General features: G+C 41.4%; 1 protein-coding gene across 7 annotated transcripts in view; it reads left to right on the forward strand.

Annotated features, from left to right (window-relative positions):
- CDK5RAP2 (CDK5 regulatory subunit associated protein 2) overlaps nt 1–18,672 on the forward strand; it is a 209,783-nt gene that overhangs the window by 58,690 nt on the left and 132,421 nt on the right. For all 7 annotated transcript variants that reach the window (XR_008374822.1, XM_053564215.1, XM_053564233.1 and 4 more), the window contains 3 exons: nt 653–772; nt 3,799–3,882; nt 12,368–12,565. Coding sequence is in view for 6 of the 7 variants with exons in the window: in XM_053564215.1 (XP_053420190.1) it covers nt 653–772; nt 3,799–3,882; nt 12,368–12,565 (402 nt within the window). In the remaining variant the exon portion in view is untranslated. The remainder of the gene's footprint in view (nt 1–652; nt 773–3,798; nt 3,883–12,367; nt 12,566–18,672) is intronic.

Here is an 18,672-nt window from a genome sequence, read left to right on the forward strand (position 1 = left end):
TTCTCAGTCTTTGCAATAACTCTGTGAAGCTGTCACACCCACTTTACAGATGTGGTTCCTAAGGCTCTGAGAGGTGAGGTCACTTGCCCACAGTCTGCCAGGAAGAGGTAAAGCAAGGGTTCAGACGTGCTGGTGCTCTGTGGTCCCTCGGTCATAGCAGCCAGCATTTGTGTAATGCCTGCTGGCTTAGAAAGTGCTCTCACATCCATTATCTCATTTGATCCGCACAGCAGCCCAGGAGGGAGGCGGCAGTGATTATCCTCAGAAATGTACTGACTATAAATGTGTAGTTCAGTCTCCATCAAAAGGAATGAAATTAATGATCTGTTATTTCCTCTAAATAACTTGGTACGAAAGACTCTGATGTGACTGTATTCAAATTCCAGAAGGCACTGGAATCCTTCCCGTAGGAATAGCTGTCATCATCTTAACTGATCTGATCCCTTTCCCTTCACCCAGCTCGTTGCCGTGAGCGGTAACACAGTAACTTGGAGCCAGTGCCACTGCGTTCAGCTCCACTTGGAAACATTAATCACAGGTTGACAGGAATAAGATAGAATAAGTGCATTTGAGTGTGCTCTTAAAGATATATTTACAGTGCATTTTGGTTGGAACGCATCAACTTAGTGAATCTTTTTCTAATCTAATTTAGGCACTTCAGGAGGACCTGCAAGAGAAGGAAAGAGAAATTGCTACCGAGAAGAAAAATAGTTTAAAGAGGGATAAAGCCATTCAGGGTTTAACCATGGCATTAAAATCAAAGGAACAAGAGGTGCGTCTGACACACTTGAAGTGAGATTTTTCTTTATTAGCTCCTGTGACTGGTCTATCTTAAATTTAGCTTTAGATAAAAAGTTTATTAGAGAGCTGAGATAGGAGAGAAAGTGGGAAAACGATTTTTTAGTCAGTTGGAAATTCTTTGGGTGCGTCTTATCCAGGGTTGTCCAATAGAAACATGAATTAGATGTATAATTTTACGTTTTCTAGTAGCCACATTAAAAGAAGTAAAAAGAAACAAGTGAAGTTAATTTTAATATAATCATGTCAACATGCAATTAGTAAAACAGAAGCAATAATGAGGTATTTAAATTTTTTTTTTTAGAGCAAAGTGTTCAAAGTCCAGATGTACTCATAGCTTGTCTTCATTTAGACTAACCACATCTCAGTTGCCAACAGCCACATGTGACTAGTTGCAGGTGTGGTCTTTTGAAGGATAGCAGAAAGAGACAAAGGAGTTTGGGGAGGCAGGGCCATGACTATGAACCAGTGAGAGAGCTACCTGGGCCACACTGTTGTCCCAAGGTGGTGGCAGACAGTTCATCTTAGTATAGCAGTTGTTGTATCCCAGTAACTGTGCTAGGGACAGGCGCAGAGAAGAAAACCCAGCTCTGTTTCCAAGTCTAGTGGGGTGTATAGGTGATGGGTATTGTGACTGAGGGAAGTGCAGGGGCTGGCGAGGTGCAGAGTGGATCTGATCTAGATTGGGTGTGGACATGGGTGTGGAGAGCAGTGCGCAGAGGAGAAGAGGCTGAGTTGCATCTCACAGTTGAGTAGGAGTTAGGTGGGAAGGCAGGCAGGGGCAGGATGGCATTTTGGACAGAGGCACAGGACATTCATTGTTTAGGCATTAAGACAGGAAAGACACGGATATGTACCACAGATAGTTTGGAGTTGTCAGAGCACAGAGTACAACACTTAAGGGAGGCAAGAGAAGAAGCTGGAGCAGGTGTAAAGGGCTCGCTGGTGGAGGGCCTTATCCTCCTGAGCTGCTTGGGTAGCACTCAGGCCATTGAAGCTCTTCAACAGGAGGGGCATGAGCACATTTTCATTTAAGAGAGGTCTCTGGCTGTATTTGGGGAGTGGATTACAGTAGAGAATGGAGGCAGGGAGGCCAGGAGCTGAGTTCAGAGCCAAGAAACAATGAATTAGAGCAGCAAATAAGAGTGGAGGGGTAGGGGTTCATTCAAGAAATGAAATTAGAAATAATTAAAAATTTGAAATTCAGGGCGGCGCCTGTGGCTCAGTGAGTAGGGCGCTGGCTCCATATGCCGAGGGTGGTGGGTTCAAACCCAGCCCCGACCAAACTGCAACAAAAAAATAGCCGGGCGTTGTGGCGGGCGCCTGTAGTCCCAGCTGCTCGGGAGGCTGAGGCAAGAGAATCGCGTAAGCCCAAGAGTTAGAGGTTGCTGTGAGCCGTGTGATGCCACGGCACTCTATCCGAGGGTGGTACAGTGAGACTCTGTCTCTACAAAAAAAAAAAAAAAAAAAAAAAAAAAATTTGAAATTCAGCTGGGAAAATTAGATGATTAAAGTAGGACTTCAGAGAAGAAGCAGTCAAGGATGACTTAGGTGTCTGGCTTTGCGTGACTAGGATATGGTGGTGCTACCAACTTACCTTAACGCATAGAAAAAGAGAGAATGGGGCCAGCCATGGTGGTTTACACCTGTAATCTTAGCACTCTGAGAGACCGAGGCAGGTGGATTGCTTGAGCTCAGGAGTTGGAAACCCGCCTGAGCAAGAGTGAGACCCTGTTGCTACTAAAAATAGAGTAGCCAGATCTGTAGTCCCAGCTACTTGGGAGGCTGGGACAAGAGGATTGCTTGAACCCAAGAGTTTGAGATTGCTGTGAGCTACGATGCCCCAGCCTCTCTACCCAGGGTGACAGAGTGATACCCTGTCTCAAAAAAAAGGAAGAAAATAAAATAGAGCATGGCAAGATGGTCTGAAAGGGGAGGTGGTGAGTCTGTTTAGAAAGTTTTGACTTTGAGGAGCCCTCAGGCCCTCTAGGTGAGATGTCTAGGAGGCAGATAATGTGAAATCTAAAGCTTGGAGAGAACTCAGTTGTCTAGAGGTTGCTCGGGGAATGAGTGAGTTAAAATTCTAAGAGTTGACCTAATGGTTCACAGAGAGTATAGAATGGGAAAGGAGAAGGGTAAGGATGGGACTGCAGGGGACGTCAGGATTTCCAGGATGGGGAAAGGAGTACACCAAGGAGACGGAGGGAATGGCTGCAGAAGTGGGAAACTAACCAGGAGATTGTGGTGTTGGAGAAGCTGAAGGAGAGCGAGGGTTTGAATAATAACCAGTGCCAGATGCAGTGGAGATCTGGCTCATGAGAACAGTTACAATTTCTATCATGTGTTGAGAGTGCAGGGTACTGCTGAGGTTGGAGCTGAGGTTGTGACACCAGTGCTGGGAAAGTCCAGGACTTGTCAGTAGTTCATGTTTGACACCTGGGTATGGGAGAAAGTCACTAGAGCAGTGATTCTCAACGTTCCTAATGCTGCGACCTTCTAATACAATTCCTCATATTGTGGTGACCCCCACACCAGAGGAGCAGTGTCTCAGTTCCTAAGACCATCTGGAATATGTGTTTTCCTATGGCCTTAGGCAACCCCTGTGAAAAGGGAAGGGGTCGTTCAGCCCCCAAAAGTGTCACAATCCGCAGGTTGAGAACCGCTGCACTAGAGGATGAGGAAGTTTGGGAACAGCCCAGCCTCAGGTCGTTGGGGGGGGGGGGGTCTTCTATATGGGTAATAATAATGCTAACACTTAGTGGGAGCCAGGACTTGTATTAGCACCAATGCACATTTCTTATGTAACCCTAACACAACAGCAGGGTGAGTGGTGGTCTCCTCATTTAACACTTGGGAAAGGGCTTCTCAAAGAGAACTTGCCTAAAGTTAGCCTCCTAGAAATCCCATTCAGGTCTTTTCTGACTATAAAAACTGTACACAGTTGAGCAAGAGAGGGGAGCCCAGTTGCATACTTGGCTGTGAGTCTTTATTTTTCTCCAGGTTGAAGAACTTATCTCTGAAATCGAAGAGCTCAGCGCTGCTTTCGCTGAAGCCCAAGAGGCTGCACAGACGGAGGAATTCCAGGTGAGTGCTCACTTGGTTTAAGTGGCTGGCTCTTTGGTCCTGACTCCTGTTGAGGTGAGGACTTTGCAGCTTCTGGATGATTTTAATAAGGATAACTGTAGGTGGTCTTTAGTGATAGAATTCGCTCATCTAATTAAGGGGAGATTCTCCAGGCCCCTCCTCGGTATGATAACGATAATGCTGAGCACCCCCGTCATTAGCAGTGCTGAGTTTACTTTGTGCCAAGTAATGGTCCAGTATATGTGGATTATCTCAGCATCTGCACAACCCTTTGGGGAAGGTAATTGTCAGCCCCGTGTATTTATGAGGTTTTGTGGCCAAGCGAGGGTGTGCAGCCTGTTTATCGTCACAGATAGCCAGTCGTGGAGTTGGATTTAAATGTAGTAACTAACTGCTGATAGTAACAGTAGACATTTATCAGACATACTATGTGCCAAGCCCTGCTCAGTGCTCCCCATATTACCTCAGTTATCTGCGCAATAACTCTACAAAGTAGGCACTGTTAATACTCCTGTTTCACCGCTAAGGAAATTCAGGTTGGGTTCAGGTACCTTGTTCAGGGTCCCATCTATGGTAGTGGTAGAGGTAGGACTTACCCCAGTCTCACTCCCAGCCTCGTGCTTTTACCTGTCTCTGACACCTCCCCTCACCTGGCTCTTTGGCCCCCGCTGCTCCCTTCCAGGTTTCTGTTCTGGGCCTTGCTGTGTTCTAGCCCGCTTTTCTCTTTTGCCCCACAGCCTTGCACTGCAAGTACTCCTGTTGATCAGTCCCTTGACTTCTCTCTGTTTTTCTAATTTTAATTTTGTGTTTGATATTTTAACATTTTTTCTCATGTTTCTAGTTTCCCTATACAGTTTGTACCTATTATTAATAATTTAATGAATCAGTAAAGTTCCATCATCAGAATAAGTCTGTATTGCTTAAAGCTCTCTCCTCTTAAGGCTTGCACCGATGTTGCTTTTGGTTATAAAGAAGTTGGATGTTAAATCTAATTTAAGACCATTTGATTTCTAAGATTCGTACCCCATGCCTTATCTTTACAGAGCTTTGGTTCACAATAAGAATAATTGAAGTAATTTGGTTTAAGTCCTGGTTTGGCCCTCTCAGATTGCTTTCTCCCACCATTTTGACAGTGGGTGATGAAATGGAGCTGAGATTATACTTTAAACTGTGTTTTGTTTTTTTTTCCCCCCTGGCTTAGGAAATAACAAACTTTAAAAGCTGATTTTTGGGAAATTCTTTCATATTTTCCTTTGCTTAGAAAAAAATTATGTTGTGAGTTGATAACCAGAGAGATCAGACATCCTTAAAAGCATTGTGATATTGTACTTGTTATATTGGGCCTTGAAGAAGAAAAAGGAATCTTGGGAATTTAAATGTTACCCAGATTTATTACTTACATTTTATTAATTTAATAATTGTAACTGACAGTCCTAGTTAAACAACTTTCAGGCTGATTTTTGAGGTTTTGTAACACAGTGTTGGTCCAGTTTGTTGTCTTGCAGTGCACAGAGCTCAGGAACTGTCCTGACTCCTTACTTTATACACATCAGGTTTGGCTGTTCAGAGAACCTTCATTTACCTACCCAAAGAGGTAACAGGTTTACAACTTTCAGTGAGCTTGTGCCCCAACCTCAAGTCTTGTCTTCATAGCCTATATTTTTTCTATTTTTCTGGTTGTATGTGAGCAAATGCACATACTCTGTTTATATAGACTATTTCATTGTGGAGTGGATATAGTTTGAGTGTTACACAGACACTTGTAGAAGCATTTTCTTTCGTTTATTGGGATTTTTTGGGAATAGTTTGTGATTTGAACCATTTGCATCATGAGTAAAATAGTCAAAGCATTTGGCTATTCATAGCATTGATAACAAGTATATTTAAACTCTTCTGTAATTGCCAAAGTTCTAAAGCACTGAGATATGAACTCTAGTCACTGGTGTGACATGGTGAAGGTTATAGTTCAAGTATGGGCTGGCTACTGCTACCTCCACAGCCATTAAGAAAATGATTTTCAAATGGAAATAGCATCCCCAAAGCTACAAAATAAAAATATACATTGTAGGAAATTTATAAAATACTTAAAATAGTAGAGAGAGGTTGATAGAGATCACCCATAAACTCAGCTCTAACGATATTCACTGCAAATGCCTTGACTCGTTAATGAATATTTAGACATATGTGTATAAACTTTAAGAAATTAAATGGAATTGCATGTTGCCTGTGGCTCAGAGGAGTAGGGTGCTGGCCCCATATGCCAGAGGTGGTGGGTTCAAACCCAGCCTCGGCCCAAAACAGCAAAAAAAAAAAAAAAAAAAAAAAAAAAATTAAATGGAATTATGTTTTATTCCTAAACCTTTTTTTCTTAATCTAACATTCTTGCTATGGCAGTATTTGTAGATTTACCCAATCCTTTTTTAAGAAAATTTTTTTGAATTTTGAGATAATTGTCAATTTATATGTACATTCCTTAGACCCTTTGTCCAGTTCTCCCACAGGTGACATCTTGCATAACTGTAATTGGATATCACAACAAGGACATTTGTAGTAGTATAGTCGGCTGACTTTATACAGATCTTAGTAGTTGACGTGCACTCCTTTTTGTGGGTGCACCTGCATAACTCTGCTACTCAATCTGTTTAAACGGCTGCATATAGTCCATTGATGCATGGACCATATTATTTTTGCTGGGAAGAACACAGGTATGGGACATAGGTTTGAATCTTGACTCTGCTTTTCACTAGCTGTGTGACTTTAGGTGAGAAATTTGAGCTCTTAGCCTATTTGTACATTGTAAAATTTGCTTTTTTTTGAGACAGAGTCTCACTGTGTTGCCCTGGGTAGAGTGCTGTGATATCACAGCTCACAGTAACCCTCAACTCTTGGGCTTAAGTGATTCTCTTGCCTCAGCCTCCCAAGTAGCTGGGACTACAGGCGCCTGCCACAACATCTGGCTATTTTTTTGTTGTAATTATCGTTTTGTTTTTAGCAGGCCCGGGCCGGTTTCCAACCTGCCAGCCTCAGTGTATGTGGCCGGTGCCCTAACTGCTGAGCTACAAGCGCGTAGCTGTAAAATTTGGATAATCACACTTATGTCAAATTATCCTTATAAGGATTAAACAGGAAAAGTTATCTGGGTACAATGTTATTAGCTCACCCTTAATTTAGGCAGTATAATTTTCTGACACAAAAATATAGTCGTTACTTTGATTTGCTTTTCAAATTCTCTGTGGTTTGAGGAACCTCTCTATTACCTTTTATTTTATTTTATTTTTTTGGAGATAGGGTCTGCTCTGCTTCTTGGCTAGAGTGAAGTGGCTTTATCATAGCTCACTGCAACCTCAAACTTGTACGCTCAAGCAATCCCCCAGCTTCAGCTTTCCAAGTAGCTGGGACTATAGGCGTGTGCCACAATGCCTGGCTAATGTTTTTCTTTTTTTGTAGAGGTGGGGTATTACTATGTTGCCCAGGCTGGTCTTGAATTCCTGGCCTCAAGGAATCATCCTACCTTGGCCTCCCAAAGTGCTAGGATTATAGGCGTAAGCCACTGTATCTGTTATCTTTTGATTGGGAATGAAAGGTAATGGAGTAAGTGCAGGAAAGGGAAACTAGGTTTATTTATCCTGTACCCACTGAAATGGTACTTTATGTATCCCCTTTAATTTTTACAACTCTGAGAATAGAGGCCATTATTTCACATTTCACAATTAGGAAACTGAACTTCAGAGAAGTTAGCTTTCTCCAGTCTTTGAACCCTGGGCTTTTCTGATTTTTCTCTAGTATGTTTATGCATAATGATCAAGAACAAACTGTTTAATATTATGTTTGGCTTTTAGTTTCTCAGTGTATCTAATTGGGCTAAATATTTGCCACCTGGATGTCATGCAGAAAAAGGTAAAAGGCCTTCCAAAGAAATTTTCTGAAGGGCCACTTAATGAAAAGTTAACTTGAAAAGTATTTTTATGAAAATAGAATCTATGCATTTAAATTCTTTGAGCCTGGATTTTTAAAAGAGGCTTCGTCGTCATTATTTGTTTGATAACTCTACAGAACTTTCATCACATTATAGTAACTTTTAATGGTAATCATTGTTGTCTTATGTCTTATATGTCCCTGATCTGATATTCCTGTCTCTATTCTTCTTTCCTCAAATTCAGTCTCCTTGTTTTAATTCTTGCTGGCTTTTTGCTATTAATTGGAAGGCAGGGTAATGCAGTACTATAAACACAGGCTGTGGAATCATTTGAACCTGTGGTCTAAAAAACAGACTAGTCAGTAGTTCTGAGCCTCAGTCACTCAAATGGGCATGATAATCAATACTTTATAGGGTTGGTAGGAGAAACGGAGATATTACTTGTCTAAAAGTGCTTGGTGGATACAAATTACAGATTTTGGAAAGAAAAATAAAAAAGCACTTGGTGCTTAACAAGAGGTAGCTATGAAGATGCTCAAGATGAGCATTTTCCAGTCCTGGTTTACCTTCTGTTTGTTGAGTTTATGCACTTCCACAGTTTTTTCTTTTGTTGTATTTTTTGCTTTGTAATCTCGGTTTCCCACTTTTGAAAAATTTGTTTTAATTTTAAAAGAAACAAAACCGGAAGCTTTTATAAACTTACCTTGAAATCTGCATGGAGGTTCATGTTGCTGTGTCCTGACTGTCATTCTGGGGAATGGGACCAGATGATTGGGCAACAGGTGGCCCAGAAACAGGAGAGCTCCTCAGCTTCCAGATGAAATGTGGTTGTAGCTCAGCTCTCCTGAACAATCGAGGTGGCAATCTGAGCAGCAAAGACAAAAGTAGTGGTGGCAGACATGGATTGTCTGAAAGGGCTGAGAAGCTGGGGCCTTTATTTCAGTCTGAGTTGTGACCTTGACAGCTCAAATGTCATTTATTTTTGAATTCTTAATCCTGACCCATCGCCTTAATTCAAAGAGGAGATTAAAAAAAGTATGTTTTCTCCTGATTAGAAGTATTAATATAATTAAAATTTTTTTATAAAGACCTAGAAAGTAGGAAAAAATTGGAAATTTGCAAATCACTCACCTATTGAATTTAACATTTGGAACTTTTTCCTTCTGAACTTCATCTATGCATAGATTTCCTTTTAGGTTATTTATAATTCAGTCATTTTTTTCATATAATGTTGATTTTTAGAAATAATTTCACATTATCAATCTTTGTAAATGTAGTTTTAAGATTTCATTATCTATCTTTATCACATTTTTTTTTTACCGTATAACAAAGCCTTAAGCTGTTACCGAAACTAGTAATTTCTAAACTTAAATTTGGGCAAATGGCTACAGTGCACAGTAATTTCATCATCGGGTACTGTGAGTATAAGACTGAAGAATTAACGGCCACCCCTCAGACGTGGGTGCATGGTTGACTCTTTCTGGATGTTGTAGTCAGAAAGAGTGTGACCATCCTCTAGTTGCTTGCCTGCAAAGATGAGCCTCTGTTGGTCAGAAGGGATCCCTTCTTTATCCTGGATCTTGGCCTTTACATTCTCAATGGTGTCACTGGGCACCACCTTCACGGTGATGATCTTGCCGGTCAGGGTCTTCATGAAGATTTTGCATTTTGATCTGTTGGCAAATGTGAAGACTACAAATTTCTGATCACTTCTGGCTGCCTCAATGCTGATGAACAGCCACTCTACAAATCCAGTTGCCACTGAATCCATTTCTTTATTTTTTTTAACAGAAACAAGATCTCACTGTGTTGCCTATAGTACAGTGGCTCTTCATAGGAGTGATCTTATGCACTGCAGCCTTGAACTTCTGGGCTCAAGGGATCTTTTTGCCTCTGGCTCCTGAGTAGCTGGGACAACAGCATGGACCACTGTGCCCAGCCTTTTTATTTTTGTGTTACGCGTATTCAGATTATTTCTTTTCTTTTGTCTCTCTCTTTTTTTTTTGAGACAGTCTTACTATGTTGCCCTCAGTAAAGTGTCATGGCCTTGCAGCTCACAGCAACCTCAAACTCTTGGGCTTAAGTGATTCTCTTGCTTCAACCTCCAGAGTAGTTGGGACTACAGGTACCTACCACACCGCTTGGCTATTTTTGGTTGCAGTTGTTGTTTAGCAGGCCCAGGTCAGGCTTGAACCCGCCAGCCTTGGTGTATGTGGCTGGCACCCTACTCACTGAGCTAAGGGCACCAAGTCTCAGATTATTTCTCATTTTTTAGCTTTATAAGTAATTCTGTGATGAGTTTGTGTATGAGGCTATTTTTTTCCTTATATTTTGGATTTTTCTGAGATTGAATCCTAGGAATGAAATTACTGGGACGAGTGTGAACATTGTTTATGCTGTGCAAACGCACTCTATATGTAAACTACCCAGATATAATCGGTGGTTGGCCAGTTCTTAAAGAGTGAATCCCAAGAGTACCATTTCACAAGAACCTCACTAACAGTGGATATTCTCAATATAAATCTCACTTGATAAAGGGGAACTTATTTCAGTTGGCTCTTTTTGAGTATTGGTGGGTCAGAGGTTTTTTTTTTTGTAGAGACAGAGTCTCACTGTACCGCCCTCGGGTAGAGTGCCGTGGCGTCACACGTCTCACAGCAACCTCTAACTCTTGGGCTTACTCAATTCTCTTGCCTCAGCCTCCTGAGCAGCTGGGACTACAGGCGCCCGCCACAACGCCCGGCTATTTTTATGTTGCAGTTTGGCCGGGGCTGGGTTTGAACCCGCCACCCTCGGCATATGGGGCCGGCGCCCTACTCACTGAGCCATGGGTACTGCCCCAAGGGTCAGAGTTTTTTTTATATGTTTGATAATTGCATGTGCATTTTCTCTAGTGAGCTGTGTACATATATTAATGACATTAAGATGTTTTGACTTACTTAGCTCTTGGGCTTTGCTTGGTGGCCATTGGAGCTACCATGCTGACCACTTCTTTTTCTCCACATGAGCCATTCTAACATAGATGAACGTTACAAGTGTTTGGATTCATCACTGCTTTTTGTTAACCTCAGTAACATACAGAAAGAGGGTGTCTACAAGAAAATGATGTTTATTCAGGATTAGGGCATTGCACATGACTTAGTAAACTATGCATATTCAGGGAAGTAAAGGAAGACAAAGATTTTGAAAGAAAAAATGAGGATTGCGTAATTATTTTGAGGTAGTTTTCCTTGGCTATACCGCTCAGTAGCAGGAGTGAACCAGAGTGAGGTTGGACAGGCAATTGCTGGGTGGAAGTATTTTTTGTATGAGGTTGTGATGGCCTCATGGAAGAGCATGGTTTTTGTGATAGTTTTTGTTCTCAGGCATTTATCTATGAATGACACTGTCTCTTCATCGCCTTTCCAACTCTGTCAAGGTCCCTTCCTAACTCTGTCAAGGTCCCTTCCCTTCCCTTCCCCTTCCCCTCCCCCTCCCCCTCCCCCTTTCCCTTTTCAAAACAAGTGACTCCATTTTGCACTTGATCGTAGCCAAAAGACTGAGAAGCGATTAGTGATTCCATTTTGATGACAACTTCAATGTAGCTCTCCATTTCTACCTTTTAAAAATGACTTGTTGGCTCAGCACCCATGGCCTAGTGGTTACAGCACCAGCCACATACACTGAGGCTGGCGAGTTTGAACCCAGCTCAGGCCAGCTAAACAGGAATGACAACTGCAACCAAAAGATAGCCGAGCTTGTGGCAGGTGCCTATAGTTCCAGCTTTTGGGAAGGCTGTGGCAAGAGAATCGCTTAAGCGTAAGAGTTTGAGGTTGCTGTGAGCTGTGACGCCACAACACTCTACTAAGGGTGACACAGTGAGACTCTGTCTCAAATGACTTGCTTTTCGTTGGATGCAATGGTTCACATTTGTAGTCATAGTACTCTGGGAGGATCACTTGAGCTCAGGACTTCAAGACCAGCCTGAGCAAGAGTGTGACCTTGTCTCTACTAAAAATAGAAAAATTATCTGGGTTATGTCGGATGCCTATAGTCCCAGCTACTTGGGAGGCTGAGACAGGAGGACTGCTTGAACCCGGAAGTTTGAGGTTGCTGTGAGCTAGGTTAATGCCACATCATTCACAGCAGTCCAGACACACAAGACTGTGTCTCAAAAAAAAAGAAACACTGGTTTTTCTTTTCAACCATTATTCAAATGACATGTTCATTCATCTTAGAATGTTTGAAAATAATGGAGAAATGGAGAAAAAAATTAACTTTGATCCCACCTTTAATCCTACCCAACTGAAGACAGTTACTGTTAGCATTTTGTGTTTTTCTTCTAGTTCTTTTAAAAACAATGCTTTTTCACAGCTGGAGGCTTTTCTTCCTTACCATCAACATGGTAACAAACATTATCCTGTGTTATTCAAAACTCCTCATATTACTTTTGCTTTGGATTTTGAATGTTGTTGGTGTTAATCTTTTTCTTTTCCTTTTTCCCTCCAGGTGAAAAAGGAGCCCAGATTTCTTGGTTGATTTCATGAGTATGACAGGAAGCTCATCTCACCGCTCTCCTGTCTCCTCTAGGGGTCAGAAGACGATAAGCCTGCTCCGTCAGGAGAGGAACCCCTTTTGGATGAGGTGTATGCAGAGAACCACAGACTGCGTAGGAACATTAAGAAGGTCACCCAGGAGCTGAGCGACTTGCAGCAGGAGAGAGAGAGACTGGAGAAGGACCTGAAGGAAGCCCATCGGGAGAGGAGCAAAGGGGACTGCACCATCCTGGTGAGTAACACCCTGCCTCTGACAGAGTGGGCGGTGCAACTGGGCAAGGGCTGTGTGGCTGTTTCAGGTGATAGGGTGATATTCAGTGTCGAAAATTAGAGAAATCTGAAAATTGTGAAGAAGAAAATAAAAATAAATTCATTGCACCTAGAAATTACCAGTTTTAATTATTTGATGTTTCAGTACTTTTATATTCTCTCTCTCACACACACATACACACTCACACATACACCTTATTGATATAAGACTGAAAATATAGGTTTCTATCTTTCTTTTTAAATTCAGTGTTCTCTCTTTAGTATGTTGGCATTTCATGAATGTTCTTCAAAAGCAGAGTGTTTTTTTTGTTTTGTTTTGTTTTGTTTTGGTGCTAGGATAATATTTCATCATTTGAATGTGTAACGATTTATTTAACAAGTTACTTATTGAAGATAATTTAGATAATTTCACTCTTTTTTGCCTTGTAATGAATTTTCCAGCAAACATCCTTGTACATAACTATTTATTTATTGAGTCTTTAGATCCTTTTCTTCTTTTTCCCCTTCCCTTTCCTTCTTTTGAGATGAGGTCTTGCTGTATTGCCCCGGCTAGTTTCAAGGTCTTCATCATCCTGCCTCAGCCTCCCAAGTAGTTGGATTATAGGCATGTGCCACCACATCCAGCTCACAAGTGTTTCTTCTTACTGGGTCAAAGAGTATAGATCTTTTAAAGACTAGTTAAAACATATACTCAAATTATTCCCTAGCAAGATAGTACCAGGTTTCTCCGTGATCTTTTTTACATGACTGTGCTCTATTCAGCATTGAGTATTAGCATTTAAAAATTCTCTCTGAATTTGGGAGGCTTATGGAGTTTTACTTACATTAATGTTTAAATTTAAGTATTCAGTGTCTTTTAATTCCTCCTGAGAGTCATATCCAGATATGTAGCTTTGGTGCGGTCAGGGAGGATTAGAGTCTGAGTCTGAGTGATCATTGACACTTAGGTGAATTGAAGAACTTGCCCCAGATTCTGGAGCAGGCAGAATCGGTAGAATATAGGACTCAAAAGAGAGTTCACAGGCACCAGTGGGTGGTGCTGCTGGCTGCTGTTGGCAGGGATGCCAGGATCCATTGGTTGAAAGTCCAGTGTTAACACTGAAAAAGAATTGGAAGAGAAACGTTTGTGTGTTTTATTACAATTTTAACATTAGCAGAGTAATGGAAATTTAGAAAAAATAAGAAGGCTCAGCGCTCATAGCATAGTGGTTATGGCACCAGGCCCACACACCAAGGGTGGCGGGTTTGAACCTAGCCTGGGCCAGCTAAACAAATGCAACAAAAAAAATAGCCGAGTGTTGTGGCAGGTGCCTGTAGTCCAAGCTACATGGGAGGCTGAGGCAAGAGAATCACTTAAGCCCAAGAGTTTGAGGTTGCTATGAGCTGTGACGCCATCGCACTCTACCAAGGGTGACATAGTGAGACTCTGTCTCAAAAAAATAAAAAAGAAAAAATGAGAAAGTAGCGGTTACGATTTCACTACTCTGTGCAAACAACTCTTTCTGCTTGTCAGTGTTAGCCTTCAGTCCTGATGTACTTGGGCTGCTTGTGTGATCAGAGCTAAGCACTGTGCTGTGCTCTTTGATCAGGCCTCTATACTAGGCCCCCCCACGCTGTGTAGGCTCTGGAGTGATCTCGTTGGCCATGCTCACCTTGCACGACTTACCTGGCTTACTCAGTGGTGCTCTCCTTTGCTGGACATTTTGGCTTTTTAAATAATGCCACAATGAACATCTTTGTACATAAAGGCATTTTCTCTTGAAATCCCTGGGATAAACCCTGAAAAGAGAGATTACTGGGTCAGATAGTGCAAATATTTTATACTCATTAATTATGCTGCCAAATTAGTTGTCCAAAGACCTGGCCCATTTTGTGTTGCCAACAGTAATTTTGGAGTAATTTTGTGTTGCCAGCAGTAATTTTTGCATGTTATTAAAAGACCTGTAAATACAAGATTGAATTTTATTGACCACCAAATGTGGTTTAGATACTGATGGGATTGTAAGACATAACTTCTGAAAGTTTTATTTTTCTAAGGGCAATGAAATGTTATATATGACAAAATGCAAAACAATTTAAAATCCACAGCTAGTGAATGTAACCTATGATTTTTGCAAAATTTTCTGTGTGTAAAAGGTCTTTGCATAGTTGGAATAGTCAAGTAGACCTTCTTGTATATTTACTGCATCTCAGTTTTATGTATCTCTAGTTAATTTTTGGATACAGTCTAAAGATTTGGATGTATCTATTTCACATGTGTGTTTTATACCAGATCTTGGGGGTATTAGATTGTTGGAGTTGTTGTTCTTCAGAGTCTGGGGAAACACGATGAGGTGATATTTTTGCTTTATGGTGCCGTGATTAATTCACAGGTAGAGCATAATCCACTAGCCTTGCAGATCTTGCTTGTTTCTGTTAGTGAGGCCTCTTTATTTACCTAGGGTCCCTCGCACTTGGCAACTACTTCTGGTGTTGCTTTTGGATTGAACCGACAAAAACTCAGACCTTTTAGTAGTCTTTATATCTGCCCTGGCAACGGAAAGGTATCCATTAATACTTTCAGCCAACATAGAACACTTTGCTTAAGTCCTCTACTAAGTATGGGACAGTTCTACACCAGAGATATGAAGAAACTATCATAGGAACACAGAGGAAGGAGGTGGCTTGCAGGACCACAGAAGGCTTCTGGGGAAAGTAAGTTTTGAACTGGTTCTGAAGTATGAGTGGAGGGTTAAAAGGCAAGGGGGCGGCGCCTGTGGCTCAAAGGAGTAGGGCTCCGGCCCCATATTGGTGGGTTCAAACCCAGCCCCGGCCAAAAAAAAAAAAGATAGGCAAGGGAGAGGAAGGTTTTATACAGAAGGGGAAGATTAAGAGGTGGGTGATTTAGGGCAAGAAGAGTTTGGGGCTGTAGTGAAGGGTGGTTGCCTCTAGGGACATGTCATCAGTTTCAGAGCCTGTACTGACCTGTAGGCAGTGAAGCCCATGTGGAGCCCAGAGGATGGACAGAATCAGATTTGCAATTTGGAAAGACTAACTTGGTGGATGGATTGGTATGGGAAAGTTGAGAGACCAGAAGGTGAGTATAGGCCTTTATTTAAGTCAGGCTCTGAGAGGTCAGGATTATGGGGCCGGGGGTGGCTGTTCTTCTGTGAGGGGGATGCTCGAGTCTGGCAGCTGCGGCTTGTCTCAATGCATATTCAGAGGTTCACCCAAGGACTCTTGGAGATTCAGTTTGGAGTCTTGTGTTTATTTGAGTTTTCCACAGGTAGGATAAAGAAAACATTGGTAAGAAAAATGTCCAAAACACAGGTCTTGGTCTTAATTGACATTCAGCTCAATCTTTAGCAACCTTCTTTGTTAATGAAAATTGCTATTTTGAGTGACAGAAGTAAAGAGATGTGGCTCTTAGGTATAGATTGCACTTTATATTTTGTAAGAGATTGCCTGTGTTCTTCATGATGCTCACAGCCTTGTGTTTGGGCATCTTCCCATCTTATAGATCAATCTCAACCTCAGCTAAAATGGCTTGATCCCAGTGACATAGAAAGTAATATATGAGTGATATGGATGCTGTTGGTATGCCAAACCATCAATGAAAATGTTGAGAATACCATGCTTTTGGCAGAAAGGAAGATTGATGAATTTTCAGCTTTTCAGTAGACCAGATTAGTAGATCCTTACGAACATCCAACTTGAAATATTCTTCCTAATTGAAGCTTTAAAAATTACAATTTGTTCTTCGTGTTTCAGAAACTTTGCAGAGGTTTATAGAACGTTGTAAGATTAATTGAAATTAAAAATAAAGGCACTGGGGCCAAAGGAATAAAAAGGTGACTAGTAAAATGGAACCTGAGAGTGAGTATGTAAAGATGTGTGTTATGCTGTCCTTCAGTTTGCTAGAGAGGAGACTTACAGCCCAGCTGTGCTTCCTGGTGAGAAGAGGAGAATTCACGTACAGCATCTCCAGTATCTGTAAGATGAGCATCTTAAGATAAAAGGACAGCTTTTGCTGGCACTAAGGCCTGAGGGAAGAATTGCCTCTGGTGGATCTTTATAAAGAGCACTCTGAGCAGTGTGCAGAGTCTTTGATACCCCATTTAATAAGAAATTCTGCCCAGGGCCAGAAGAATGTTATCCGAGTCAGTAAGTTTGTAAATAAGAAGGTTCTTAGTCCCCAGGACTACAGACAGTCCCCAGGTTATGAACAAGATCGGTTCTGTAGGCTGTTCTTAAGTTGAATTAGTATGTGATTTGGAACAGGTACATTTTTACCTGTAATAGCCCCTGCCTGTAAGTACGCATATATGTCAGTCAGATGTTTGTAATTTGGGGATTGCCTATGTATCTGTTTCCCATTCTCTTTTCTTGGACAAGAACTGCAAAATCAGTTGGAAATGCTGCAGCTCTGTTTATAGATGAGCCCTGACTTAAAAAGCCTGTGCAGAGGACCTAGGTCAAACAGGACTGTTTTTTTGTTTTTTTGTTTTTTTTTATTAAGTCATATACATGTAGGTCATGAATATATTTATGCATATGTGGGGCAGGACTGGTTTTTATAGCAGTTCCAGAATTCTGATGGTAAACCAACTGGTTTTCTTCAGATGAGATCAAACCATCCTTTGCTTATGCCAACATTTATTGCTGGTCTCATTGTGCCTGTTCTGTAGCATTTTGGAGGGAAGCAATTCTTTTGCTGAAAATTTAGCTTGGATCAGAGGCTTCAGAATGCACTGTGTTTGATCATGAATACTGAGAGCTTGAGCGGTAAGAGTCAGGCCTTCATGTTTGTTTTAATTGCCTGTGATTGCAGTGACTGAGTGGCCATTTGACTCAGCATGTGTTGTAGCTTGTAGTTTGTTTTGTTCCACAGGCATCTATTGAATGCTTGCTATACCTCATTTACCACCAGAGGGACCCATATCCCTACAAGGAAATCAGGAGGTCTTTGCAAAAAAAAAGGAAAGAAAGAAAAGAAAACATACGCAACAAACAAACAAAATGTTCCAAAGTCTGTGCCCTAATTCTGATGTTTAAAGTGTCCTAACCTCTGTAGTCTGTTAATAGGAATGCTCCTTGGATCCTTGAATCCCTACCCTCCCATCTTGAGTTTGATACTGTCTGGGCCTCGACATTTGAGGCTTTCCTTTCGGTGTGTGTGGTAAAGTAAGAAAGAGAGAGAGAAATCTTACTTTAGATGTGTTCTCTGTGGTTCAGATGCTCTGAATTCTACTCAGGATGGGGTTTTTGTTCTTCTTTAAAAGCAACGTATATTAGATGTTTGCTTAGCTGAATGCTTTCATCTGTTATGAGGCCTGTCATCTGCTACCCTGACAAGTGTGTACCTGGGCACTTAACTCTGTGGAGATGCATTTGTTGGCTATAGCCCCAAACTCTAATTAAAGCCACACCCATTACCCAGCTGGTTAATCTTATGTGCTTTGACAGGAGTGAGTTTAATTTCAGGGTAGTTCAACCTGAACCCCTCCATTTCTCACATACATTCACTGATGGATTGCTCCGAATGAGATGATGACAGCATTTGGATCATCTCTTGGTAAACCAGAATCAAAACATGGCATTTGGAGACAGAGTCTATAGCTAATTGGTTAGAGCTAAGACCACAAACCTTATAAAGGCAGTATGTTTTTTTTTTAACAAGGGTCAAATGGTTTCTTGGCCATTAAAAAAAAAAATCAAATGTGAAGATTTTGAGTTGGTAAACTAGTAGGATAATGTGCAGTTCAAATGACCTGTTAGAAGAAATTTTGTCTTTGCAAGTCCCAGTTTCTTCAGGAAGGCCTGAATGCAGAGACAGTAGAGGCTTAGCTCCATCACTTACTAGCTGTTGAATGAGCAGCTTTGTCTCTCCAAACGACGGTGTCCATTGCTTGTCAGAAAAATAGGGATTAGTGGTTAGGATTATCTGAGATAGGGTATAGCACTTAGCATAATACCCAGCACATCGTAAATGATTAATGATTGTTAGTTATTTTGATGATGATGCCCCTACCTTGGGCCCCAGAAACTTGGCAATTTCAGTAGGCATCTTTGGAATAGCAGAAAATGGTG

Source organism: Nycticebus coucang, chromosome 2 (genome assembly GCF_027406575.1).
Source record: "Nycticebus coucang isolate mNycCou1 chromosome 2, mNycCou1.pri, whole genome shotgun sequence".
Taxonomy (NCBI): Eukaryota; Metazoa; Chordata; class Mammalia; order Primates; family Lorisidae; genus Nycticebus; species Nycticebus coucang.